Source organism: Zosterops lateralis, assembly GCF_965231275.1.
Source record: "Zosterops lateralis genome assembly, chromosome: 7".
NCBI classification, from domain to species: domain Eukaryota; kingdom Metazoa; phylum Chordata; class Aves; order Passeriformes; family Zosteropidae; genus Zosterops; species Zosterops lateralis.
The window spans coordinates 22,851,443-22,878,500 of NC_139767.1; the positions used below are offsets into that span (position 1 = coordinate 22,851,443).

General features: G+C 52.1%; 3 protein-coding genes across 3 annotated transcripts; 2 read left to right on the top strand and 1 right to left on the bottom strand.

Moving 5' to 3' along the window:
• Nucleotides 1-194: 194 nt before the first annotated feature.
• RETREG2 (reticulophagy regulator family member 2) lies at nucleotides 195-14,394 on the bottom strand. The gene is made up of 9 exons (XM_083864937.1): nucleotides 14,088-14,394; nucleotides 11,755-11,861; nucleotides 6,995-7,025; nucleotides 6,119-6,254; nucleotides 4,700-4,784; nucleotides 3,799-3,936; nucleotides 3,380-3,474; nucleotides 2,348-2,483; nucleotides 195-1,639 (listed from the first exon to the last, which is right to left on the bottom strand). Exons 1-9 carry the CDS (start codon nucleotides 14,300-14,302, stop codon nucleotides 915-917), a joined length of 1,668 nt encoding a protein of 555 aa, XP_083721063.1. The 5' UTR covers nucleotides 14,303-14,394; the 3' UTR covers nucleotides 195-914.
• A 121-nt stretch (nucleotides 14,395-14,515) lies between these two features.
• Nucleotides 14,516-20,939, top strand: CNPPD1 (cyclin Pas1/PHO80 domain containing 1). The gene is made up of 8 exons (XM_083864936.1): nucleotides 14,516-14,723; nucleotides 14,910-15,012; nucleotides 17,438-17,519; nucleotides 18,054-18,174; nucleotides 18,265-18,393; nucleotides 18,571-18,632; nucleotides 18,876-18,993; nucleotides 19,471-20,939. The coding sequence occupies exons 1-8, from the start codon at nucleotides 14,655-14,657 to the stop codon at nucleotides 20,116-20,118; spliced, it is 1,332 nt and encodes a 443-aa protein (XP_083721062.1). The 5' UTR covers nucleotides 14,516-14,654; the 3' UTR covers nucleotides 20,119-20,939.
• Nucleotides 20,940-21,728: 789 nt separating this feature from the next.
• SLC23A3 (solute carrier family 23 member 3) lies at nucleotides 21,729-26,459 on the top strand. Its single transcript, XM_083864935.1, has 12 exons — nucleotides 21,729-21,967; nucleotides 22,237-22,397; nucleotides 22,908-23,002; nucleotides 23,324-23,397; nucleotides 23,699-23,880; nucleotides 24,034-24,157; nucleotides 24,473-24,620; nucleotides 24,701-24,954; nucleotides 25,134-25,239; nucleotides 25,314-25,481; nucleotides 25,684-25,779; nucleotides 25,961-26,459. Exons 1-12 carry the CDS (start codon nucleotides 21,860-21,862, stop codon nucleotides 26,275-26,277), a joined length of 1,833 nt encoding a protein of 610 aa, XP_083721061.1. The 5' UTR covers nucleotides 21,729-21,859; the 3' UTR covers nucleotides 26,278-26,459.
• Nucleotides 26,460-27,058: the final 599 nt, after the last annotated feature.

The window sequence follows — 27,058 nt, forward strand, 5'->3', positions numbered from 1 at the left end:
TTCCCTCCGTCCTTCCTCTCCTGCCCCAAGGGACACAAACCACGGATCCTCCCGTGTAACAGAGCTCCTGGCTCTATTCCAGTCACCTCGGAGTCTCCAGGTGTCATGCTATGATGCCCAGCAGAGCACAGATGCGGTGCTAGAAGGGCAGTGGTGTGGAAGGCAAGAGATGCCATGGCAGCAAGAAACTGGAGTACTGAACACGGCCAGGAGTGAATTTCATTGATTGCAAAAAAATCAACTCCACAGCCACCCAGTAACAGAACTCAAATGAGACAGGGAAAAAAAAAGCAGGTATTGCCCAACACCCTGTTCCAGCAGTGACACAAAAGACAGTAACAGTCTGCAGAAGAGGTCTCTTTGCACGACACCCACCTGCCCTTGTCCCCTTACTGCTACCCTCTGCGCCAAAGACCCCTTTCCCTTTGCTTGCCCCTGAGAGCCACATTTGATTGTGCACCCCATCCCTCCCCCCAGACAAAACCAATGAAAATTAAAATTATTTACACTTTTAGCCATTTAAAAACCCAATAAAATAAGATTGCATATGTCCTACTGGGGATGTGGGTATTAGCAGCAGCTACAGCTAGCTCAGTACTCAGCGTGCAAAACAAAAGACAAACAGAAGACAGACCAAAATACTGCACCATTACTAGGAAGCATTTGCTGGGGTTGGTGTTTCAATTGTGGCATAAGACTTCTAGAAACCGGCTCCTCCCCAGCTACAGGGCCTCCTGCGCAGCCAGTGAAGGCCAGGCTCTAGAAGGATGGAAAGGATTCATACACAGCACATTAACACTGATGCTTTTCCATCTCAGTCAACACAAACATCTAAAAACCCACTGCACGTTCACTGTGTGAGTTTTTCCTTCTTTCCAGTGATGATGGAGGAAAAGGGGGAGCACAGGTCAGACCTAAGACATAGATGCTGCTGTTATCACTGCCTCCTCCTCATCTCCTTGCTTTGGCAGCTCAGCAAGCATGGGAGAGGAGGGAGATGGAGCAGCCTCTTGTGCCTCCTGCTCCTCTCCAAACCCCAGCTCTACATCCATTTGCTCCAGCTCCCCCTGATCCAGTAGCTCAAAGTCATCTGCTTCCTCCTCATCCTCCGGTGGAGCTTCTGTCTCTGTCTCCACCACTTCACTCTCTGACAGGTGTGCTTGGAAGCTCAGTTTCTCTTCAGGCTCTGTGGGGAGGAACTCGGAGAGAGGGGGTCCCTCACTGGCCTCTGAGGATCGCAGGAGGGCAGAGAGGGTGTTCTGCACTGCTGTGGTGATAGCAGTGGTGACGATCTCCTCGCTCAGCGTGTTAATGCAGATGCCCAGGCCTGGGGCAGGGACAGTCTTTGGCTCTGCGTTGCCTCCTGCCGCTTGCCCGCTCCCATTGAAGTGCGTATTTACAAAATGGAGAGGAGACGCGAGGCGAAGGATGGAGAGGTCAGAGTCCGTGGCCTCTTTGTCTGCTGAGTGCAGCTCACAGGCAGCGTGGGCAAGCTCAGGACTCAGAGGCACATCAAACGCATCTTCATCACTCTGTGGTCCCAGGTCTCTGGAATGATATTCTTCCACGGATGGAAACTCTGCCAGGTCCTTGGAAAATGACTCCTCCGGCTCACTGTGCAGGCTCTGCTGATCCAGGTCTGAAAGGCACCAGCATTAAGATACAGATTCCCTCACCTTGACCTCTCACCCACCCTCCCCCAGCTGACACACCACGGCTGACTTGCAGGTACCTCCCTCATCCCTGGAGCACACAGGAAGAGGTCTGCAGTTATTCCCTTCTGCCAGTGGCATCATTCACATGGAATGTTTCTTTTGTGATCCTGTTCTATATGCTCTGTGCTCAGACAGGACTTCCTGCTCCAGCTCATGCTCTCTGCATTTAGAGCCCCCTGTTAAAACTCCCATTGTGCTTACATCACATGCCTGCTCCTTCCCAGACACCCAAGTGGCCACTGAGTGGTTACTTCCATGTTCCTCACCACTAACTTCCTTCCCTGAGCTAGTAAGTCTGACCTGTTTCACCCAGCATCATATATGGGTGTTTGACTATCCTATTCAGTTATTTCTGTGGAACTTTGTGGGTGGCCTTGCTCACTTGCTAGAGTCACAAGATGCCATTGCTTTGTGGGGCAGTAATTAGAGGCTGACGTCCACTTCAGACCAGCTTATGATCAGCCATGAAGTCAGGGCATGCTGCATTACTTTTCCTTCCTCCTTTCAATGCTCTTCCCATGCAAATAGCTGGGTTCTCTCCCTGTCCTCCCATTTGTAAGACCCATTGTTCTGGGCCAAAACACTGAGGATAAAGGGCCAGCAAGGTGTCCCAAAGGTGTCCCATCATGTACCTTCAGAAACATCCGTCAGCTGTGGGGTGGTAGCCCTTGAAACAGAAAAGCCCCCACTCTCCAGGATAGAAGCCTCCTCATCAGAGAGCTCAGAATCTGTGATTGACAGTGCCAGGGCAGTTTTCTTCACATCCACCTGCATGGGATGAAGGCAGAGAGACAAATTCCTGTGTGTCTAAGTACCCATGCGGCCTATGGGCATCTCCAGACCTTCCAGGCAGAAGTCCTTGCAGGAGGGACAGCATAATGGCAAAGTGCTCCCTGCACTGGAGGGAAAGGCAGTCTCAACTTACTGGCTTTCCTGCAATAAATCACCACCCAAAGGTTTGCATGCTCTCAGCGAAGAACACAAAAGAGACAGAACAAGATGGGATGAGACTGTAGGAGTCTCAGAAGGTTTTGATCCTTCTTCCTCTCCTGGAATCACTAAGGAGAACACTCCTTCCCTTTTGCATTCACACAGAGTGCAAGGAAGCCTTCTACAAGTAGCAGTGGTTCAAGAAATATCCACATTCCTTCGGAAACAAGTTTCCCACCTCAGCTCAGCTACATGTCCAGAGCTACTGCTTGGTTTATTTCTGGAGTGTGAATATAGAAAGGTCACACACAATCTGTCTGAAAACAGAGAACTGGGTAAGACACACAAGAGCTGCTTAACTCCCTCTTCCGGTTTTGAGGAGTCCTTGCACATTACAGCAGGGGAGTTAATTTCTTCATGAGACACTCACATTCTATGAGCATGAAGCATAACCATCAAAGTAATTCTGAGGTCAGCAGGAGGCTGGGGCATGGCTGGCTCTGTCCTCTTACAGCGTCACCAGCTCTGTAGCACCAAATTCTCAAAACCCAGATTGACCACAATGGCCTTCATCAAACACATGCCCTTCTCCCCTTAGAATTTTGCAAAGAAGTGATTTATTGCTCTGCTAGGTGTTATCACTGTTGCTGTACTCAGACCACCCCTTGGCTCTCAAGCTGCTATAGACCAGAGAGGAGGGACTGGCTCCTGCTATAGGCTCTTTGTGCTCTTACCACTGGGGAGAAGCCTGACAGCTCTGCTTCGCTCTCACTCTCTGTCTCTGCTGTTGGCTCATCACCTGCTGCAGGCTCGCTCTTCCCTTGTCGCTCTGTGAGAAAGAGAAGAAAGGCTTTACATGACACTGAAGGAATTTTCTGCCTTTATATATCACTTTCCCCTACTTCCCCTATGAAAGCGCACAGGGTTCCTGGAGACAAGCAAAATCTATTGCTCTTATGTGCTGTTCTCAGGACCACCTGGGAGCACACAGTTGCTCTCCACATAACCCTTAAGCTTCCACCTCTCTTCCCCTATTCCTCTGCAGCCTGTCACCACACAGTGCTGGCAGACATTGTCTCCTATTGTCCTTTTGCTACGGCTCCACCCTAGGAATACAGCACCAAAAAAAGCTAGAGAGAAGGTGGTTCCTTACTCTTCTTCTCATGCTTGTGGTGCAGCGTTTCTGCCTTCATACTGTAGTCCAGTTTCATCAGGACAGGCTCCAAACGTGTGTACATCCTCTGGATCAGCTCATGGTAGACCACCAGAGGCCAGAGCAGAATGCTGAGCACTGTGGACATGGAATGCAGAGACTGTGAGGGACAGATCAAGCAAAACTCTACTCTTCCTGAGGTGCCACTGAGAAACACATGTCAATGGGAACACATTTCAAGGGAAATACATGTCAATGGCATGTGCTTTCCCATCTGACTGCCTAAAAATCCTCATCCATGACTCTTCTTACTCATTGCAAAGCTGCTTGATCAATCAGGTTTTCTGGCCAGATCTTAGATAAAATATAGATTTATGTTAAGATGAAGCATAAGCCCTTCTCTTCAGCCACTACACCCCACACCCAACATGCAACAGAAGCCCTGAAGTGAGCTTAAATGAGAATTAAAACTAAGTATTACCAAAACTTTTATACAGGTAGCTGCATAGAGCTCACGTAGATGTGCTCGCAGCAGAGTACCAGAAAAGAGTTATTAGGGACTCATGATGCAGTGAGAAAGGTCTATTTACCCAACATGCAGCTTTGTTAACAACACTCTCGACATGGATTTACCCACATTAGGAACTGAGAGACTGTAACTACCTGCTTCCCTGGAGCCTCGGCCAGCACAGCCTCAGCAGTGGGGAACAGCGGGCACCAATGTTTTAGTCACGGCTCCCTCTCCTGCCTTTGCAGTTGTACTGCATGCACGTGCTGTAAATTGATTCATCACCTAGTACAGATCCCCTTGAGAAAACTACAAATCTGCTTTTTCCAGCCTATCAACAGCACAGTTAGGTCATGTCTCAGCTTAAGTCAGACAAGCGCTGCTTATACTCACAAATGATGTAGGAGATCATTATGCCTGGAACATAGTGTCCAACTACAGCCAGAATCAGGCAGCCTGAACAGACACTCATGCAGAACTGAAGGAAGAGAGAGGAACAAACAGAAGTGACAAGAGGCAGAGATACATCTGTGCAACCCATGCCAGAAACCCATTTAGTGCAACACGACGGATGGTCCTAACCAAGTCAGTCAGCCAGCTCTGCACCAAGGACATTCAGGTGCTGACAGTCACAACTCGGACAGCTCAGTTGGGTTAAGCTGTAAGCATTAGAGGTTCAAGCACAGGATGACCAAGGTAACCCAATGGCCCAATAAAACAAATCAAAACTTTATCAGACAGTTCTTTATGAAGTAAATTACATTCCTTGAGGACATGATGGGATATTGCAAATTGCCACTAGTATGTCTCTCTGTAGAGCTCAGCACCTCAGGAGGAAACTGTACTGGCCTGACAGAGACAGGAACCTGTTACAGAGTCACCAGATGCTGTGCCACTGCTGTGCCATAAACCAGCTGGCAGAAGCATTAGCAGAGCCCATGCACCCATCAGACTAGGATCTTTCCCCTTTGGAAAAAGTGAAGTATAATGGTGCAGCCCTGATGGCTTGTCTTATATTCTCCTGGGGGCAGGGAGGGGTGGGGGGAAGTGAGAATAGACAATCTGTAAACCAGGGCATGAGTTCAGATATGGACTATATCCTGCAATTAAGAGTTTAATTCAAAATGCAGAGGGTCTGCAAAAGCTAAGGTTCCTCTATGGGCTTAGCTCCCAATGAATTCATTCTTTATGGGCATCTTCAGACCTGGTCTTCTATCCCAGCCTCCCTACGGCTGGGACAGAAAAGGAGTAATAAGCAGTGCTAGAAACCCACTCCTTTCGGCACACTGACACAATCCTAGAGGTTGGTCTGTCCTACTTTTCATGATGCAAAGGCAGTTCCTGTCTACAAATCCTTTCCAAACAACATACATCACACCCATTAGAGCATGTTTAATGACAAGCTTCCATGCACTCAGAAACAGCACTGCCTTTGGACTTTGCTAGCAACAATCCTGGCTAGTGAAATAGGACCAGCTTAAGAATGGAACTCATGAAAGGGCCAGAGACTGCAGACTTCCCTTTTTTTCTCCCCAGTCCCATCTAAGAGCTTCCTCTGCACACTAAGAAATAAAATCAAGTACAGCAAGTCATTCACAGGAGGGGTGCAAGTTCAGCTCCAGTTTACAAACACTGGAAGTCAATTACTCATTATTTAAACTTCCCATGGCATAGAATCTGCAAGTAATGAACAGCAAATACTGGACAGGGATAGCAATTGTAAAAATATTGAATTTACATTCTTCCATCTCTTAAGGCACTCGTAATGGAAATAAAAGCTCCTGCACAGAAGAGCAGGTATCTCCAGCTTACCTTGGCAGGATTTTGCCTCTTGTACTGTAGCAGTTCCTGCAGGTACAGCCTGAAGGTGACCCAGCTCTCTGCCAGACAGTGGCACAGCTCAGGGACACTGAGCAGGTGAGGTTGTGCCCCTGAAGTCACCCCCTCACTAGAGACAGACAAGAGCAAGAAGACAATCTTTGAACATGGTCTGTTTTCCTGGGGGAGAGGAACAGCTGCACCAGGAAGCAGAGCTGCCTACCGAAGGCTTGACAATACTGACTTCATTTTCAACTGAACTACAGAAGATGTTTGATTTGGAGACAGTTTTTTCCCTTCAATCAGGAAGAAAGTCAAGAGACATCTGAGCAAAGCAGCAGCAGATACCATGCCACAGAATCCCCATGCCACAAGCCCAAGATGCAAAGCAGTTTACTCAAAGCCACGCAGACAGAAGCACTGGAGGTGCAACTAGTTATGTGGCCTCCTCTGGCACCAAGTTCAAGGTAGACAGAATGTGGTGCTCAGACCTACAACCATGGCCAAGGATGCAAGCCACACCACCAGAGAGAGCACGTTCAGCCTGTGGAAGTCAAGTCTCAGTGATATCCTTCTCTCTGGGGGATTCTTAAAATAGTTCAGGACAGATCCAGGGAAGAAACCTGAGAGCTCCTAACATCAGAGGTACTTGAGCTTTATTACTACTGAAAGAACACTAGCTTTCCCCAGAGTCTCAAACTGTGGCTCCTGAGCTGATAAGCAGCTAGCACTGCAGAAGTCACTAGCAATGTTTCACAGCAGGAGCCATGCAGTTCATTGACAACAGAAAAAAAGGATGGGTGAGATCACCATACTAAATTAAGGCTTCCCCACTCTCCCCACTCCCTAAGAACACATCTGTTAGCTTACCTCTCTCCTCCTGGCTCCTCTGATGCCTGTGCTGTAGAGAGAACACAGCAGATTAATCAGCCAAGTAAAAAATACAACCTGACATTTTTACCAGTTGAACAGAGCAGAGCTGGAGATGCATCATCCTTAGCTAAGGATGCACCCTGGGGACCTTCTTTGTGCTCTCACACAAGCAGAAATCACTGGCTTGGAGCCTGAGCTGCAAAGGCTTTAGTGAAGCATGCCGGGAGACTTGGAGCAGCAGAGCACTGGTCTCTGGGCACCCCAGCACACCTTGCAACCCAACACAAACACAGCAGGGCACTCATATCTGAGGTGTATCCTGGTGCTAACATGGGGCTTTCCACTCCAAGGATCATGCAGCTTTTGCTGGTGTCCCACATGTCTGGACAGTGCCATTCCCATAGTGGGTGCCAGCACTTGTCATTCAAAGGGGGCTGCCAGCACAGTTTTGGAGCTGGGCAAAGCTTCAGCTTCCATCTCTGAGCTAAACATGGCACCAGGAGGTCTGAGATGCATTTCCCACTGATTCCCACTAACCAGCCCAGTCCTTGGCAGGATGCTATGTACAAATACCAGAGATGTCCCTGCTGTCTCCATCCTCTCCCATGGAATTAAGTAACAAATAGCAGTCTCGTGCATAATTTTCTAATTTTAGGCCTCTTTTATGTCCCCTGACAGCCTTTTGTGCCAGGCACAGATATAACTATACTCCTAAGGTCCATCACTCTGAAAGGGAAAGGCTCTCCCATTCCTCTCTGCACTGAACCCAGTGATGATCAAACAGGGATTTAGTTTGTGCAGTACTGAAGAGAGGAGTCTTGCTTCAATGGCAGAGGTCATGTATAATTATGCTCTGCTTTTAGATACACTGCGAAAAATGATTTCTAAGACAACTGAAATTTATGAGCCTGGTTGCTCAGATTTGGATATCCTGGCAAGCTGATTGGTGTCTCAGGATGTACAGGGCTCAACCAAAGCTCTTCTATCAACACAGTCTTTGTAAGTCTCCGGTGTTTAACAATGCCCTGTTCATGCTGTGATAGCTCATTGAGGTCTACCCTCCCGTACTAGTCTGCCCACTGTCCTAGAACTGGCAGGGACTGATACATCTTTGATGCTGTCTCACCAGCAGCAAACTTGGTGCCTGAGGTTATAACCCTAACCCTGTCCCCCACACTGTATGTCATCATGTCAACAGAACTAAAATAAAGGAGGAGAGTTTAACTTCAGAGACTAGGCTTATAGAAATGGGCTAAAGAAACGCAACGTGTGCAAAAAGGGGTTTGAATCCTTCCTGGAGTCACCAGCCAGGCACAAAGCCCAAGAGTGGCAGTGACTCCCTCAGGGAAATGCACCAAAGATGTGAACAACCATCACTGCAATCACCCAGTGAAGACTTCAGACTCCACCCAGCTCAAGCCACAGAAGAGACCAAGTGCTTGTAGCAGCCCTGCCACTCTTCTCCCAAGACACAGGATGTTGGGCCAAGTCTGCCAGACTCCTCCTCCCGCTGCAGGCACTGCACCAGCCGGCTCGTGCAGTGGAGCAGGAGGCCAACCACCCAGGGAGGAGGTGATTCTTTGAGAGCGTGACCCAGATTTCCAGTAATCAGGCCTGACAAGAGAGTCAACTGCTCTCAGGCTGAGCTGCCCATTCGCTCCTCTGCCCATGAGCATTTGGCATGGCGGCTGGGGCAGCTCACAGAGGGAGCTTGGGCTGCAGTGTGAATATTATGGACGCAGCTCCACCCCCACAGGGCAGCTGCTTCCCTCCCGCAACCGCCATTGCTGTGTTTTGTTATTGTGCTCAGGAATCTAAAGCTGCTTAATCAAAGCACACAGAAATCCAGCTCTATCTCTAAGCCTCATCTATTACCTGCACTAAATCACCAAACACATTACATCTGGCACTGGCCAGTCTGTGAGGGCTGGCTACACCAGCCGTACAGTGTATCACATGAGGAGCTGGGATGTTCACCACCTCTGCCAGACAAATAAGGCAGTAAGTGGGATGGCACAGGAACCCCACTCCTCTCTGACCAGCTGCACTCATCCAAGCCATCCAAAATACACCAGCAGAGGGAGTGAAACAATTCTCCTCAGTTGATCCTGAAGGTTTCAGAGACACTCTGGGGAGCAGAACATTTCAGCAGGCTGCAGGGCCTTCACGTGATTTCAGCTATCTGGCAAAACACAAGCTGTCTTTAAGATCAACAGTATGTTGCTTCCTGCAGTAAGAGCAGTCTGCCTGCTGGCCATCTCAAAGCACTGGAGTCTTAGACCAGTTGTAAGAACAGCTCAATCCCAGAAAACCTAGAGCATTTCCAACAGGAAATGGTCCCTTAGTTAAGTTTTATCTCCAACCTGTGCTGAAATATTGTCAAGCACCAGTATAAATAAGTTGGCAAGCAGGACACCCAGAGCTGGCCTCAGATTATCAATAACTGGCTGAAATCTTTCTGTCAGCATTTCACACTGGACTGTGGATTAATACAAATCACTTGACATACACCAGACTCTTCTGAGAGATCAGACAGCTATGCAGTAGTTTAGGTTATGTTGGTACTGACAAATTATTGCTGATGGATTCCTTGGCTCTTACAGGTTTTCAACGTTTCTCCAAGAGACATTCTACATCTATGTGTAAACTTTAGCTGGAAAAGAGGGGCCGTTTTTAAGGAGTACCAGCATTCAATTGCAACACTTTTCCTAGAGATCTCCCACACTGCACTCTCCTGCACTGACCAAAACACAGCTGCCAAACAGTGGTGCTACCAAAACAGCCCTACTTGATACCCATTTCAGGTGAAACTGGAGATGCTCCTAAGTCCTTAAATAATATTTATGTAGAACTCCATGTAGATATTGAGAAAGTACCCTGCATATGAGCTGAAAATATGCAGTCCCTTCTGAAAGGGCCTAAAAAGTTGCACATCTTGATGGTGTTAGCATGACCCTGATCACAGTGTGTGAGTAACTGCAAAATACATGCTGAGGTTTTAGCATTCCTTCAGAAGTCATCTTATAAGCAGTCATCTGACACATACACAACTGTCATAAGCTGAGTTTTGTGTATGTACATGCTGACTCTTGAAGGTGTAGTAAGTGACCCGTCTCCTAGAACTCCAGAAAAGGCTAACAGGAAGCACTAGGGAGGTAAACCACAAAGGTGCAGCTCTGCTTCAGCAGGAAGTGGAAGCCAAACAAGAACCCCTAAGTGTTCAGGAGTACCAATTCAACGGGAGGCCCCTCAGGAATGCAGAGTGCCACTCCTTCCTGGCAGAAGCAAAGGAAACACGGTCCAGTGGATCATGTCAAAATCAGGGCTGTGACCTAAACAGGCACACCAGAAAGATGTCCCTGTTCTCTGCAGCAGAAAAGCAGGAAGCCATGAAATATGTGAAGAACACTGAGGAGAGGTGCAGTGGGAGGTGCACTGACTTCTAGCAGATCTGATGGCTTAGGATGAGCCTAATCCCTGGTGTTGCTGTTTCGTTTGCTTTTCTTTTTTATTCTTCATGGCTCTGCCTCATATAAATTTTGGAGAATGATTTCAGTATGAATTGTGTTATGTGACAACACAACTTTTGCAGGCCAAGTACTTGCTGGAATGATTCCACTCCCACCTGCCTCAATGACACCATTCTGTACTGGACACCAGGCTTTTGCATTTCTGGACACGTTTCAAGCGAGGTGGTTTGGGTTGGCTTTAAACTATTCCCTTAAAAAACCAATGTGAATAAGCAGGAAATTAAATTGGCCAGTCCAGTTTAACTGCCTGGTTACCTGAACCACACAAAGCAAACAGTTTCAAGACTACAGCTGTAATATACCTAATCTTATCAGGATTTCTGTGAAAGGACCCTTTAAGTCAGTACCTTCTTAGGTCAAATAAAGGGCACCTTACAAACACACATATAGAGAGGCTTTCATTCAGAAACTCTCACTAGAGTAGAGAGGCAGGGATGGAGGGCCCTGAGCCACCTTTGAACAGTAGCAGTAGATGCACTAGGCAGGTCTGGGTTCTGTCATTTAATAAACTCCAAAGAAGGAGGCACTCAAAGCAGACAGCAGCCAATTCATGTCTATCATCTTTATGAGGCTATTCCTCCTCTTGCTGCTTTTGTGACTAATGTTGGCATAGACCCTTCAATAAATGGGAAAGATAAGACAGGTGATCAGATTCACTGATTAGCTGAAGATCAGATGCTGTCCAGTACAGGTACAATACAGTAACTGTTGCTGCTGTCAGACCTCATCATCCACTCTGCTACCTGCCACAAGAAGTGGCTCTCATTTGCTCTGCTGCTTACAGGGTGTAAGCCCACACTGATCTTAACTAAACCCAATACACTTCCATCCCCTCCTTTCCTTCCCTCAGCTCAGCTGCCTCTAAGTGCTCAGATTTGAAATGATCTTTTTGCCACATTTTCAGAAGAGAAAGGACCCAGCAGGAACACACCATCCCTGTCACTAGCTTCCCTGGCAAGCTAGCTGGGCTCCTTAGTTGCTCTTACAATTAGCCACTCCCAGAATTTCTCAGCGCTGGGAGCAATTCTCCCCCATGCCCAAAGTATTAGGATGCATCCTAATCCTCTGACACACACAGGCAAGAGGCAGCACCAGTACCTGGGCCTGCAGTTAAAGTAGGAGTGGGGCTTCCACGACTGCTGAGAGGCCAGGAAGGGCCAAAGCCATAGCCCAGCAGCTGGGAACGCTAGAACCATGTCACTATCTATAGTGCTAACCCTCACATACCTGAGAAATCAAACAGGAACCTGGGTTTCCACTTCTCCAACAAGAGGATGCCAAGAAGGGACATGCTGAGGAGAAAGAGGGGTCGCAGGGAGGTGGAGGAAAACAACCTAGAAATGAAACAGAAATTGTTAGGCAGGGAAAAGGTAACAAATTACTGCTCCTGATAAGCAAATAGATATAGGTGAAAGCAGAAATACCCAACTGCTATGGGCCACTGCTGTGCCATAAACCAGCTGGTTTAGTGAGCATTGTACTCTGCAGACACCCACCCACACCACAGCACTTTCTCAAATGGTGCCTTTGCCCACCACCAGACAGCTGACTCCCAGCCATCTTCCAGCTCTCTCCTCTTCTGCTTCTGAGCTCCTCCCTAGGTGGCAAAACAAAGCTAATGTTCACTTGTACAAGTCCCTCCAAAGCCTCAGGGTGGAGGCTCTAGATAACATAAAGACAAACTGCTGTAGCGGAAAACTGTTTGCAACTCAGCCCGTTTGCTGAAAACCTACATCCCATTTGTCATGGCAAGGTCCAGCATTACATGCAGGTAATGCATCTTGCCATTCTAGAAGCCCATTCTCTTATCATAAACCTCTCCCTGTTTTACCCGAGCATAGCTAGCACTTAAACGGTTTAGTTGCTCACTTGACTTTATCATAAAACCTTTCACGTCCCACATCCACACACTGGCTCAAGCCACTTGCCAGCTCACACAACACTACTCACACACAGCTGTGCAATGCCACTCCAAGAGTTTATCTCCCCACTCCACAGAGATTCAACAGCAAAGGTGCCAAGGTGCCACCTGTGCCAGCAGTGACTGTCTGTATTCATCCTTTTCTCTAGTTCAGAGGAGCTGCTTTTAAGTCACTCGAAAGAAGTACCAGGAAAATGCATTCACCTTCACCTCTTCAATGAACATTCCTTTCCAGAAAGGAGGAGTGGTTTTGCTTTTTTACCCTGCTCCTCTTCAGTGAGTGTTTGCCAGTAACTAATGACAAATGCACCGAACCACGACTGGAGTCAGAGAGAATCTCATAGTGCAGAGCAAGGAGGGTTCCCACCAAGTCACAGGTGGAGAACTGGAAATGTAATGTGCCTCATTGGGCAGCAGAAAACAAAAGCTGCACTTTCCATGGGCTTACAGGACCTTTAACGATCTAAACAACAGTGTTTGTACTCCTTCTCATTGAACAGCAATGCTGTAGCTTAACACACCATCTCTGGAACAATCTCCTATTCCATCTCATTTATGTATTGCAGTTAAAAGATGCTGGCTGAATCCTCCATGGGACCCTAAACGATTTTTCCTCCTCTGCAGTATTTAAATCTCTCTCTGCTGTCCCATATTCTAGGCACTCTTTGTTCTTCTAGACCTTTTCATGCACAGTCCCTGGGCTGTCATTGTCTACTACCCCTGCCATCTCCCCTACCACCTGCACCTCTCCCCTTCCTTCTCACTTCATAGCTCGGCTCTGACACTTTTCAGCTGGTAGAGTAGTTCAAAAGTTTATGTATCTGGCTATCACGTACACTTCTGATAATTGTACGTCTGAGGGAACAGAACGTAAGCTGCCTCATCAGAGAGACTTCAAAGGCCGTCTGGTAACTTACTTCTCCCTCTGCTAACTCCAGAATCTGCCCCTTCCTATTTCACCTGCAGCCAACATTTAACTCTTTCCCTGGCCACTTCTGACCTTCTCTGCTGGGAAGGGCACTGGCTGAGAGCCTTTTCACCAGTAAAACTGACTCACTGTTTATACAAACAAACAGAATGTTTTTCATTCCCATCCACAGCTGGGCTCTGCCATTCACACTCCCATCTCCTCATGCTGCTGCCCTGCCGAAGAGGCAGAAAAGGGAAAACAGGAAAGGGGGAATGCTCTCGCACCAAAACCGAGTGAAAAATCAGCACCTCCCGGGAAAGATTACGGAGCAGAAGGGTTTAAATAAAATGCCCCAGGGCAGCTACCGATGCAGGAGGCCGTGGAGCTCTCTGACCGCAGTTACCGAGTGAAGCGAACTGATAAAAACACGGATGCAAAAATTAAGCAGAAACGTGCCTGGGCGAGGCTCCAGTTGGGCCCATCTGCATTTTATTATCGCGGGACAAGGCAAATCCCCCTGGCACTTTCTCCCCTCAGGGAGGGGCCTGTTTATGCCTGTCAGAGGAAAACAGCGCGGCTACTCCGGGCCGTGCATATCCCCCGGCGGTGCGGGAGCACACCCCGCCGGGAACACCGCCGGGCCCCAAAGCCGCCGCAGGCTGCGGGCACGGGCACGGGCCGGACGGGCAGCACCGACGGGCCCCGGCCCCCCTTCCCGCCCCAGCTCACCAGAGGGCCCCGCCGAGCGCGGCCGCGGTGACCAGGCTGTACAGCGGCCTCTCCCACACCAGCAGCCGCTGCGCCGTCGCCAGCGCCGCCTCCCAGCCCCGCAGCCGCTGCCGCAGCGCCGCCGCCAGACGCGCCGCTGCCGCCGCCGCCGCCTCCTCCTCCTCCTCCTCGGCCGCCGCCGCCGCCGCCGCCTCCTCGGCGCGGCCGCTCGCCATGGCTGCGGGCGGGGGAGAGGGCGGAGGCGCCGCTGTCACCGGCCCGGGCGGGCGGCACCGCCTGAGGGACCGGCGGCCGCTGCCGCCGCGCGCGTGCGCCCGGGGACGGATGAGGCGGGGGGGGACAGGACCGGGTGACACCGGCCGCGCGTGCGCCCGGCGGCGGGAGGGGCGGGCACCGGCCGCGCCCCCGCGCCGGAACAGGAAGGGCGGAAGAGCGGGCGGCGGCGGCCGGGCTGGGAGCGGCTGTGAGGGCTCCGCTCCCGACACTGCGCCGGGCCTCGGCCTCGGAGCGGACCGGCCCAGTATTGCCGAAGGGGAGCTGTCAGCCCCCGCCCTACGAGCGGGCAGGATGGAGCTGGACGAGCTGCTGCTGGACGAGGAGGGCACCTTCTCCCTCAGTGGGTTCCAGGAGTTCACGGTGAGTATCCGCGGCCCAGCCCGCCCTTAGTAGGCCCTCAGGGTGACAGCAGGCCCTATCCCCGCTCCTGGGGAGCCCCGTGTGGCCGCACGCCCCGGCCCGCTGTAGCCCTGGGCTGGGCTGGGGTGCAAAGCACGGTATGAGGAGTGCTCTGGGCCTTCCTCACGTTCTCCTGTCTGCCTTCAGTTCCTGCCCAGGCACCAGCAGCTGAGCGAGAGAGTGCGGAAGCGACTCTATTATGGCTGGGACAAAGACTGCAGCCTGGATAATCTCTCCAGCCCCGTGGCAGGTAGGTTGCTGATTGTCCCCAGATGGGAACGCTGAGTCAAGGGGCTTGGAAGTAGCCCAAGGGGCTGAGACCGAGATAGGTCACCTGCTTCCTTCCCAGCGCCAAATCCCACCCCTGCCCAGCCTTTCCTGCTCAGTGCAATACACCAGGGCAGAATGCCAGGGCCTCATGGTTTCTGTTCCCTGTTTTGTTGCCCCGTCTGGCCCGTTGCTGCAGTTTTGACATCTCACTGCTGTATAAAGTCCTTTAGATTGCTTGTGGGTTCCTTGGCAGAGCAGGTTGTGAACTTTTCCTGATGAGAGCTGTCTTAGGTAATTGCTTGCGCTCTACAAAACATTCAAGGCTTTGTTCAACTTCAAGTTGTGAGCACCAAGGTGACAAGATCTTGCTGTGTTTATCTGGACTGCATTTTCTTCCTGTCGATTCAGCAGTGTTTTGGGGAGCAGAAGGACATAGCTGGGTTAAGGCTGAGGAGCTGGTTCAGATGATAGTGGAGAGGAGTGGAAAAGGGCAAGCAGTGGTTTGCTAGAGAGCCTTCACTGTGTGGTTGTCTCAGCATTTCCATTAGGTGCTTGCTAGGGAAACGGACAGAAGTTGCCAGGAGGCTGTGTGTGATGTGCCTTGGTGAGGAGGAGGATGCTGAGCGTGTGGTGCCAGGGCAGACAGGTGCCAGGGAGAGCAGCCAGCTGCCTGGGCGCTGCTGGGAGTCACGAGTTCCAACACAAGTGGTGTGAGGGAGGTTCGAGGCTGACATTACACCGGGGTGGAAAACTGGACTGTTCTGTGGATGAAAGTTCAAAGGCTACAGTCATGCAGGAAAACTCTTGGGGGCTGTTAACACTAAGGATTGCCTTGCACTCAGGAAATGCCATGGCTTCAGCCGCTGGGGGCAAGAGTGGTGCATGGAGAATGTGTCCATGGGCTGATCTGCTTTTACAGCCTTCCTTCACCAGCTGCTTTCAAAAAATGGGGGCCAGGACTATGACATCTGTCTTGGTACAGCTGTGTTATTGCTACCTGGCTTGTTTATGGCACTGTTCTCAAGCAAGATAGAGGCTTGTTGGGAGAGCAGCATGGCAGGAAAAGGTCTGTGGTGTTGGGAGTTGGTTGCAGAAGGCAGATGGGGCTGCCTGAAGAGAGAAGTTGAAATGTGCATTTGTTCCTTTGGAAACAGAAGTACAATAACCACACTAAGTGTGCTTGCTGTGAGATGAGGAAACTGATCAGCTGCTCTCCATTCCTTCTATGGCAGAGCACTGTTGTGAATTGGATTTGTGGGCTGAAGAATTTGGTTTCATATCAGGACAGAACCTATAGGGATCACTTGGGATGTTGGTGCTGCCTCTGTAGTGGTACAGTGGTGGCCAGGAAGGGCAGAGAGAGCAGCAGCAGAGGGAGAGGCTGGGAGCAGCCACTGGGTGGCTGGAGCTGTGTCTGCCTGGCTGTACATCATAGTAGTGGTGTGGCCTTAATGGTGTAGGGAAGTTCCTCAGAGCAATGTTTTCTGATCTTGGTGGCTGCTCTTTAGGCAAATCACTTGTGTTAGTGCAGCCATTCTCCTAGTTGCTGGAGAGATGCAGAAAGGAGGGATTCGATGATGCTTCTCCTGGTAGCTGGCAATGCAAGGCTGCTGGGATGAACTCTGCTCTCAACTCTGTCAGCCAAGGGCTCAGAAACAAAAGGGAGTTGAAGTTTCCTGACTAAAGCACTTTGTGCCTAGCATCATACTGTAGTGTGCTTGGGATGCTCCCAGCTGGTCCTATTGTGTAGGGAAGTGAGATCAGAGCTGCTGGAGCCATATCCAGTGTATGTCAGTGTCTGGCCTTTTCAGTGGTTGAATGCTGAGGCATGTCCTTGAGTGCAAGGAAATCTGGCTGAGCTGCAGTTACACTGTATCATTGTTTTGATACCTGTTGGTGCCTTCAGGCTCCTGCTCACATGGGTATCTTGTACTACATCTCAGGAGTGCTGGGGCTGTGGTGTAGGGGAAGCTGGATCTGTGCTGATGAGATCTGGAGGGGGAAGATGCTGCTGGCTGGAGGGGAGCAAAGGACCATGAAAATCTGGTGTGACATCAGGTCCAAGAAGCAAGGCGGCCTCCAGAAGGGCTGTCTGAGGTCCTGCAGAGTGAGGCCAGGGTGTTTCTCTGCAGCTGGCTGCTGGTGGTTCCCCGTGACACAGACTTGCTGATCTGGCACTGCCGCAGGGCCTTGGTCACTCACATCCTCTTCCTGCTGTGATCTGCCTGCCCTGCATTTTTGTTTGTTCCTCTCTTGTCCTTGACCTCTGATAAGGCCTCATAGTTTAAATTAAACTTGAAGGGCTGAGCAAACACCAAGACCTCATGGGCTTGTAGGGAGAAGGGGAAGGGTGGGCATGGACTGGGCCACTTGGAACTAACTCTTTTGGTGCTTTTCTGTCCTAGATATTGCTGTGGAGTTGCTGCAGAAAGTGGCTCCCAGTCCTATCCGCAGACTCCAGAAGAAATATGTGTCTCACGTATCTCGGTAAGAAGTAAAACCTGTCCCTTCATGTCCTGTGTCAGAACTTGGAGCTCTGGTCTTACCTGTGACTCACTTCTGTCCCCTGGGCCAGCCACTGGCTTTGTGCCTAAGCCTGATTAGTGTTAAGGAGAAGCTGGAGGCACAGACAGCAGGCATAGTGACTTCCTGATGCAGCTGACTTTTAAGTTTATCCTGCTCTTTGGGGTGCATATGTGCTCTTGTTACTGGGAGTCTGTACTGGCTGGATCTGCGGCTCCCTGGGTAACCAGGTTTGAACTTGGAGTCTCCTCTTGGCAGCTGAGTCCTGGCAGCATGCCTTGCCCAGTTTGGAGTTGACTATGCCTGGGAACAGAAACCAGGACTTTCTGCTCTCCACCCTGCACTTTCTGTTGTTGCAGCTCAGGACAACTGGCACGGAGCTGGCAAGGCTGTGACCTATCTAGTAATTTGCTAAACCTTCCTACTGTCTGTATGGGGAGGGAGCAGCTAAGTTGTGCCTGGGGCATTTGTAGCATTGGTTCTTGTCCTGTCCTGCAGGGAAGCTTGCATCTCGCCCTGCTCCATGATGTTGGCACTGGTTTACATTGAGAGACTCCGGCACCGGAACCCTGAATACCTCCAGCAGATCTCATCCTCAGACCTCTTCCTGATCTCCATGGTGAGTGGTTGGCAGAGGGGTAGCTGGGCTGGAGGGAAGTCTTTAGGAGTGCAGTGGAGGCTGAGATCCTGTCCTTTGTGCTATTTTTAGATGGTTGCAAGTAAGTACCTGTATGATGAGGGTGAGGAGGAGGAGGTGTTCAACGACGAGTGGGGAGCAGCAGGAAAGGTGGACGTCCAGACTATGAACACACTGGAAATGAACTTCCTGAGGGCCATTGTAAGTCAAACTGTCACTGCTGCCAACTGTTTCACAGAGCAGGGGAAAAGACACATTGAGGGGAGTCTGGATTTCTGGTTTTCCCCCACATGCTCCCATGAAGGGACAGAGAAAGATGTGGCTGGGTGCTAGGTGACCTGTCCTGACTGCACTGACTTTTAACTGCTGTCTCGGCAGGACTGGAGTCTCTACACAGATCCTCGGGAGCTGTTTGAAGTGCTGAGTTGGCTGGAAGGACGGTAGGTGTCTAGGGTGGGGGTGATCCCTTTGTCTGTGTTGCAGCCTGGCTATGCCTCTGCTTGGAGATAGCCCTTCTGCAGTGAAGTAAGAGGTTAGGACACCTGTGAGCCTTAGCTAGGCCCTGCAGCTCCCTTCTACAGAGCTTAAGCAGGGTCTTCTCCAATCCTGCCTGGGCTGAAGCTCCTTTTATGGGGAAGGTCTGTATCATGTCCCCCATTCTCTTTTTTTTTTTTTTCTTGCAGTGTGGCTGAAAAACAGGGCATGTGGCGTGGTTGGTTCACCTACACAGATCTGTGTGTCCTCATGGAGCAGTCCATGTGGCAGCATGTGCTGGGCCAGTTCTACCAGCAAGTGGTGAAGGTAAGGGCATAGGAGAACAGTTAATTGTGAGAACATGGGACCCAGCAGGCCATAGATTTAGAGCAGGACCTTGGTTTATTCCCTGTTGAAAAAGGAAGCTGTCAGAAGATGCTGATTTGCAGCTGCACTGCCTGAGGCACTGCAGCCTGGTGCTGGGTAGTGTGTCCTGTGCTGGACCACAGCCCCACAAGTCATGGTGCAGGGACATGGTGGCAGCTGGGTACCAGCTAGGGTTTTGAAGAAAAACTGTTGGCTTTTAGCTGGGACATTTTGGTTTGTGATATTTAGCCCAGCTTTGGGCAGGCTCTGTGCTGCCCCCCATTAGCAGTGTGGCTGCCTGTTCTCAGCATCCAGCCCTGGAGCTGGTGATGCGTTTTCCTGTCGCAGCTGCTGGGCTGATCGTGGCCATGCTGCATCATGGCTGGTGGGAGGTGCTGCTGCTGGGGGTGTCTGGGCTAACATTTGGCTTCTCCTTAGCTGGCCTGCCTCCTGGGCGTGGTGTACCTGACGGGCTTCGCAGCCATCTTCGCCTCCATCACTGTAGTGCACCGGTCTGTGTGCATGAGGAGTGTCAGCGCTACAGCCCCCCGGCCTGCGCTGTTCCCTGAAGAGGGGAGATGCCAGCTGGATGTCCAGCCAGCCCCAGCCCCTGGCCAACCCCAGCCCGAGCTGCCCAGTGTCTCCTCAGCCAGCTGCACCTGTTGCCTGGAGGAGAATGAGACAACCAAGGAGCCACGGACCAAGGAGCCGCGTCGTGGAGGTGTCACAGCGACTGCACTCTACCTGTGGGGCAGTGTGATGACAGCTCTGTCCTACCCAAAGGCACCTGATCTAGCCCAACACAGGAGCCTCCCACAAGGTCCTTTCCGGAAAGTGCCCACTGCCTGTGAGAGATCCAACCGTACCGCCCCCAGTGCAGCCCCCAGCCAGCCTGGCCCCTTCGGACTTGCCGTGCTCCCGGCTCCTTCAGTGCTCCACTGCCACGCCTGCTCAGCCACTGCGGGCCCCACATGGGATGCAGACCCCAATCGTGAGGACTGGCTGGACCCCCTGGGGCTGAAGCAGTGCTTCTTGCATACTGCTATGGATCTCAGTAGAATCAAGAGCTTCATTTTTCCCAGCTAGGAGTATAGGACAGCAGCCCCTATCCCTTTCCCTTTTAGTGTGGCACAACTCACTTCCTTGCACTTCTGGGACCCCTGATCCCTGGAACTGCATGGGGCTGAAGGCCCCTGCATTACTTTCAAACCAGCACTTGTGTCCCCCCACCTAGGGCGGGGATGTTCTTAACTTAGGGGCTGCTGGGACAGGTTGGGATAGAGCTGGCTTGCTGGGGTGGGAACTTAATACCTGGAGGGTAAATATGGGTTGCCTTTGGGCTGGGGTGCTTGTGCAAAGGGGGTATTGTACCTCTTCCTGTAGTGAGTGGTGTTGGGCAGAGCTGGTATATGGGATGTTGGAGGCTGGGACTGTGTGTGCAGGGTCGAGGGGCTAAGGCAATGACCCCAATGAGAAGGTGGGGTGCCTGGGGTAGGGGACAGGTTGAAGGAGATAGGAGTGAGCTAGGTGGTCATAGCAGTACTTACATTTGGGGGCTGTTAGGCCACTTCTTGCAACTTGCAAGAGTGACACCAAGCAGGTCCCCTGATGTGGCTGTGCTCCACTGGGCTTGGTGGGGATGAGGTGTGGTTAGGGCTGAACTTCCTTATCCTGATTGTGTTGGGTGTTTTGAATCTGAGGTGCTCTGTGACCCCATCCCAAACCCCAGCTGTCTGTGTCTGTGAGAAAACAGTGCCTGACTGCTCCTCAGAGTGGGAAGAAGGCACTTTGTCTTGCTGACCAGCCCAGCTCATCATGCCCCTTCTTTTTACTGTGGATTTTACACCTGTTTTTCACTCTTTTGTAGATGCAAATCTCTTCCAATAAAAGTAGTTCTTGCTGTGTGCCTGCTTTGTCCTGCTGAGCTGCTCCATACTGGCAGCCTGCCCCAGAGCAGAGCTGCATCCATGCAGGTGTTCCTGCTCCTAGAGCTGCTGTCCAAGACACATCCTAGGTGCTGCCAGTGAGCACAGGAGACCTGCAAGGTCCTGCAGTCTCTCCTGACAGGAGGGATATCAGGTCTGGTGCAGGCAAGGACAGCAGAAGAGAGGAGGATCCCCATCTTTGGGAATGTGGGGAATGCATGTTCTCCACTGCTCTTTGCTCTCCAAAGTCTTACCTATTAATGAGTGAGCGTTGAGCAGCAAGGGCTCAATCAGGTCACAACCACCTCTGCCCCGTGACAAAAACACAAGCATCCTTTGTGTGCCTTTGGGATCCTTTCCAGCCAAGTAGGCAGGTTTTGTCCCTGGCATCCTTGTCCAGTGGCAGGATTCAGTACTCTCTTAGGAGAATGAGGGATATGATAGACTCCATTAGAGACCAGGCTGGACCAGGAGGGCAGCAGATGCTATGCTGGGGAGGAACCAGCATGAGCAGGGCATACTGAAGTTGGAGGATGCTGTTGGTGGGTATAGTCTTGAGCACATGGGAGAAGAGGTGTCAGGGCTGTGGTTTACCCAGTGCATGCCCACAGAGGCAGTGATGGGACCCAGACTGTGGGTAGTTGGCACAGTAATGGTGTCTGATGGCCTGCTTGTGGCTGGCTGCCTGTCACCTGGCCCTTGTGGTGACAAACCAGGGTGACACTTGCATTCCTGACCACAGGGGCAGGTTACTCACCAACTCAAGTTAATGGCTAACCCTGGGGCAGCTCCTGCAGAAGGTGGAAGTTCAGCCATGTGAGGATTTGTAAGGAGCTCTTGGGGGTGAGAGCCTGCTCACCCTCTGCACTGAAAACCGGGAGCAGTGTGGGGAAGGCAGCAGCATGAATGGGGGCCGTGGCAGAGCACCTGGAGCTGGGAGCCCCATGCTCACATCCTGCTCCTCCCAGAAGATATGCTCCTGGATAGTGAGCTGGTGCTTAGCTCTTCAGGTAAGGGGGGACCATGGTGAGCAGCCAGAGAGATGGGATGATGAAGAGAGGGCTGGGATCATCTCAGATTGCAGGGCAGGGGCTGCATCCTGCCAGGCAAAGGGTGTGTAGGGCTCTGGTCATTGTGTGCTGGGAGGGAAGTGGGCAGTAGTGGAGTACTGCCCAGGTGCTGTCAGTCATCATCCACCCTCTCAGGGGGACTGGGCATGGAGAACTGCAGCTCTGGATGTTGCAAGGAGTTGTGACTGCTCCATCTCTTCCCTGCACAGCACCTGGCTGTGCAGAGCTCCTTGCTCTGCATCTTCCACCTCCTCCTGCTGCCCACCCTGCCCCAGGAGCCGCCTCATGCCCAGACCACCAGCAAGCTGCTGGCACAAAGCCTCTTTGCCTGCGGCATCTCCACAGCGCTGCAGACCACCCTGGGGAGCCGGTGAGCAAGGGGCGTGAAGGGGGAGCAGCTGTCACCAGGAGGAGGGTGATGCTATGGCAGGGCATGTTCATCTCCTCCTAGGATGTAGGAAGATGAGCTTTGCTCTAAGTGGGAAGGGGCACAAGGAAAACCTTTTTGCACTGCATCTCTGCATAGTTGTTACAGATGGCCCCTCCCTCTCACACACACGTCTACGAAAACTGCTGTGCTTTCCCTCTAGCTCCTCACTGCATTGCTCCAACATCATACACAGCTCCTTCAGACCATCTGATGCCTGTGCTGCCCACACAGGCTAGGTATGGGACTCAGCAAAGCCTCTGACCTCTGCATTCATTCCATGTGCTGTCACTAGGGACTTACTAGGACACATGTACAATATGGGGCAACCTCCTGCCCCATTTTTAACTGTTTCTCTTCCCACCCCTGTTCCTCTGGCAGCCTGGGCTTTTGGAGCAGCCCTTTTCTCTTCACTGTCCTTTCTCCCTAATGTGCCGTTGTCCCCTTCCTCAGGTTGCCACTGGTTCAAATCCCATCCTTTGAGTACTTGGTCCCTGCCATGGTGCTGAGCTCCCACCTGTCCCCCAGTGCCAGCACAGACAGGAATGGTAAGCACAGCCCTGGAACCTGTGTCCCTTGGGCCATGCTGGTGCCAGGGGAATGGGAATGATGAGGTGCCTAGTGAGTGGAGTAGGGGTGAGGAGTAGCAAGGGGTCCTGCCTGCTGGCCCTTCTGGTGATGGTGCACAGCACTCACTTCTAAGTGCACTTGCAATATATTTGATCATTTCCTCAGGGCCGGGGCTTATGGGAATGGGGATGCTGGCACACTTGTTCTGCAGTCAGCAGCCTCCCTACTGCATCCTCTTGGACACAGCTCCAGGAGCCCAGGATCTACATATATCAGACCCTTCCAAAATTCCCTTCCAGGCACAGCCATGGCCAGTACATGCCTTGTACCTCATTGCAGAGATACAGGGAGCTGGGCTGACTCACTGCAAGAGGTGAGTGCTCCTGTGCTGGAATGGGAGTCTCTATCCTGCTCCATCAGCTTTCCTCTTGTCACCCATATCCCTGTACCCACAGTCTCTTTTCCTGGGATTTGCCATGAAGAGAGACACAAAGGCAATGGGGATCATGTTGCATGTCCATGTATATGTTTCTCTGTGCTTATGGTGAGCAGAGCACGTGAAACAAGAGCTTGTTCCCAGCTGCTGGGGCAATGGGAATGTGGCCAAGGGAAGGTGCTGGACTGCTTTCCATGTATCCAGCCCCACAGGCCCATCCTATCCTTTCCTCTTTCAGGTCTCTGGAGCAGTGCTGATCTCTGGGCTGATTCAGTTGGTGCTGGGAGTGTCTGGCGTGTGCGGGTGGGCAGTGCGGCACTGCGGGCCCATGGTCCTGGCTCCCAGCCTCTCCATCATCGGGCTGTCTGCATACAAGGAAGCTGCTTTCTTCTGCTCCACTAACTGGGGTGTAGCGCTGCTGTATGTGAGCCCAGGGACTGTACTGGTGGGTGGCTCCTGGGGCTTTCTTTCACCAGCAGGACAGGGATAGGGCACCCCCGCAGTGCATGGTGCACATTTGGGGCCCCATCACTGACTGTGATGCTGTGTGGTGACCTGTGCTCACTCTCCTAGGCTCGTGCTCCTTGCTGTCACCTTCTCCCAACACCTGCAGTCCTGCCGCCTGCCCTTCTGTGCCTGGCCCCACGCCTGGGAGGGCTCCACAGATTATTCAGCTCCCACCCTGCGCACATTCTCGGTACTGTGGTTTGTCTGCTGTCTTCACTGTCACCAGGCTTCTCCCTCCAAGCCTGGCTCTTTGGTGTGGGGTTGGATAAGACCTGGAGCACACGCAGGGACAAAAAGCTCTGGTGCAGCTCCCAGAATATGGATGCCTCTGGGGAAGCACTGGAGACCCGGTGTGTTGGAGCAGAACAGCTTGGGATGCTTCCTGCAGGGGTAAAGGGAGATGTGGCATGACTCCTTGGGAGAGGTGACAGGACAAAGATGCGGTGCTGGCCAGGGCAGGCAACGGAGGAGGGTCCCCTGCTGAGGGTCCCCTTTTGCCTTGCAGGTACTGCTCCCATTTGCTGGTGTCTGCATTGTCTGTGCCATCCTCAGCTACTTCCACATTCCATGGGAATTGCTAGATGTGACCATGGCACAGTTGTCCTGGGCCAACAGCACCTTCAATGCCCCTTGGATCCACATCCCTTATGCAGGTAGAGGGCAGCAGGGCTGAGTGCAGCCATCCACGTTTGGACAGGACTTCTATCACCTGTCCCTTTTCCCTCCACTGCAGGAGAGTGGAGGTGGCCGCTGCTCACCCCCCGAGCGCTGGCAGTGGGCATCGCCATGGCCATCAGCTGCAGCATGAACTCTGTGGGCTGCTATGTGCTGTGTAGGAGGCTGCTGCGAGTCCCCCAGCTACCCCCTCATGCCTGTAACCGGGGGCTTTGCACAGAAGGGTTGGGCAGCCTCCTGGCGGGACTGCTGGGCACCCCAGGGGGCACAGCCTCCAGCATTGCAAACACCTGTGCTACTGGCCTCACACAGGTATGCCAAAGTAGGGGGAAATGGATTGGCAAGGGATGGGGAGGCAGTCGAGCAGGGTCTTGAAATTGCCAGGCTGTAACCAGCACTGGGAAAGGCAGGTGTGCGTATCAGAACGGGGCAGGAGACAGAGCAGTGAGTGATGCTACCCCTCCTCACTTTCGCACTCTTCTTCCTGCCAGGCTGGCTCTCGCCTCTCAGTGCAAGTAAGCGCCCTGCTGTGCATGGTGCTGGGCATGTCCCCGAGGCTGGCAGGGCTGCTCACCCACATCCCGCTGGCTGTTCACGGTGGGTACTCTGCCCTGCCCCTTGCTGTGGCACCTGCAGCCTGCCTGGCACTGCCTGACTCCTGCCCCTCGCAGGAGGGGTGCTTTGTGTAACCTACGCCGTGGCCGTGGGCACGGGGATCTCCTACTTCCAGTACACAGACATTGACTCAGGGAGGAACATCTTCATTGTTGGCTTTGCCATGTTCATGGCACTGTTGGTACCGCGGTGGTTCAGCACGGCTCTGGCTCCCCTGGCCACAGGTATGAGGGACATTCCCCAGCCAAGGCAAAGCCTTGAGTCCCATGGCATGGTGACTGCACATCTCCAGTGTTCTGCAAGGCTGGGTCAGCTCATGGTAGCAGGCAGCTACCTCTTCAATCACTGATTCTGCCATAGCTGCTCGTACCCCTTTCCCCTGGCTGGGCTGGGACCCCCTGGCTGATTCTGGCACTGTCCCTGCAGGCTGGGTGCCACTGGACCTCCTCTTCCTCTCCGTGCTTATGGCCCCTGTCTTCTTAACTGGCTTCTTGTCATTTTTTCTGGACCACACGGTCTCAGGTGAGAGTCTGCTCTAGGTGCTCTGCATATACCCTGCTCTGAGGACTGGATATGTCCATGGGGAAAACCACCAACTCTGCCTCTAGGCAGTCCTACTGAGGGTGCTGGGGCTGGTGTGGGCTAGGAAGATGCACCTAGGAGGAAGGGGCTCCCATTTGACTGTATACCTCTCTGCTTGCAGGAACACTGGAGGAACGAGGACTGCTTTCTGAGCAGCCATGGAAAGCCAGAGCTGCTGACTATCACTTCCATGGAGAGAGTGGGGAAGCCAGCCAAGCATATAGGCCTCCCACTGGGCTAAGGAGGCTGCTGCCATCTTCCTGCAAAGCCTTTCTGTGCTGCTTCCTCTGCCCGAGGAGTGAGGAAGAGGAGGAGGGCAGCTGTGCCACTGAGGAGGGGACTGCTGCCCTGGGGGAAGGGACACATCTGCTCCCCAAACTCAGCTCTGGGGAGCTGCAGCCAGCAATAAGGCCAAACCAGACAGACATGCCTGCATAGCACACTGTGGCCTGATCCTGTCATCTGGGGGCTCATGTGAAAACAGGCTCTGCCCTCAAGGCAGCTCATGAGCCACTTTGCTCCTCATTTCTGAAGTCCTCGAGGACTGAACCTGAGCTTCCACCCTCTTACACAAAACTAATTTCCCTGCTCGAGACTGAGATATAAAAACCTTCAACCAACTTTGCCTTTTCCAGGTGTTTTCTTTCCAGATGGGATTTACCTAGGGGATCCCCAGTTGCCCTGAGGACTGTGATGGGAGGGCAGGGGCACCTGGTGCCACTGCAGCTGAGGATGTCGGTACTTCTAAAATCCATCATCACCCTGTGGAGACTAGGGGAGGGTTCACTGCTTTGGCCAGCCCAAAAGGACTGTCACTTTGGCTATACTCCCCTGCTGGCACTGTGCTCAGGAACAACTAGCTATCCATCTCCTTCCTGCTGTGTCCCAGTTGTGCCTATGGCCCCTTGACGCCCATGGCACCAGGTATATCCCAATGGTCTGGCACTCCAGGTGCAACTCAGCTCAGTTTCCCAAACAATGAACACCCTTTCACCTACAGTCAGATAGTCCCAGTACTGCTCACCCTATAAATACCCCCTAAGCATTGCTCTTGTGACTACACTAGCCAATAGTAGATTTCTGTGGAGAAGAACATCTCCCTCCACCTGGTCCCAAGGTGAAACACCCAAAGATGGATACAGGGTGGGAGGGAGGAGGTGGCACTGTATGTGCAGGTCCCTAGGCGTGAGCTCTTTCCACAGCTCTTTGTGACCCCGAC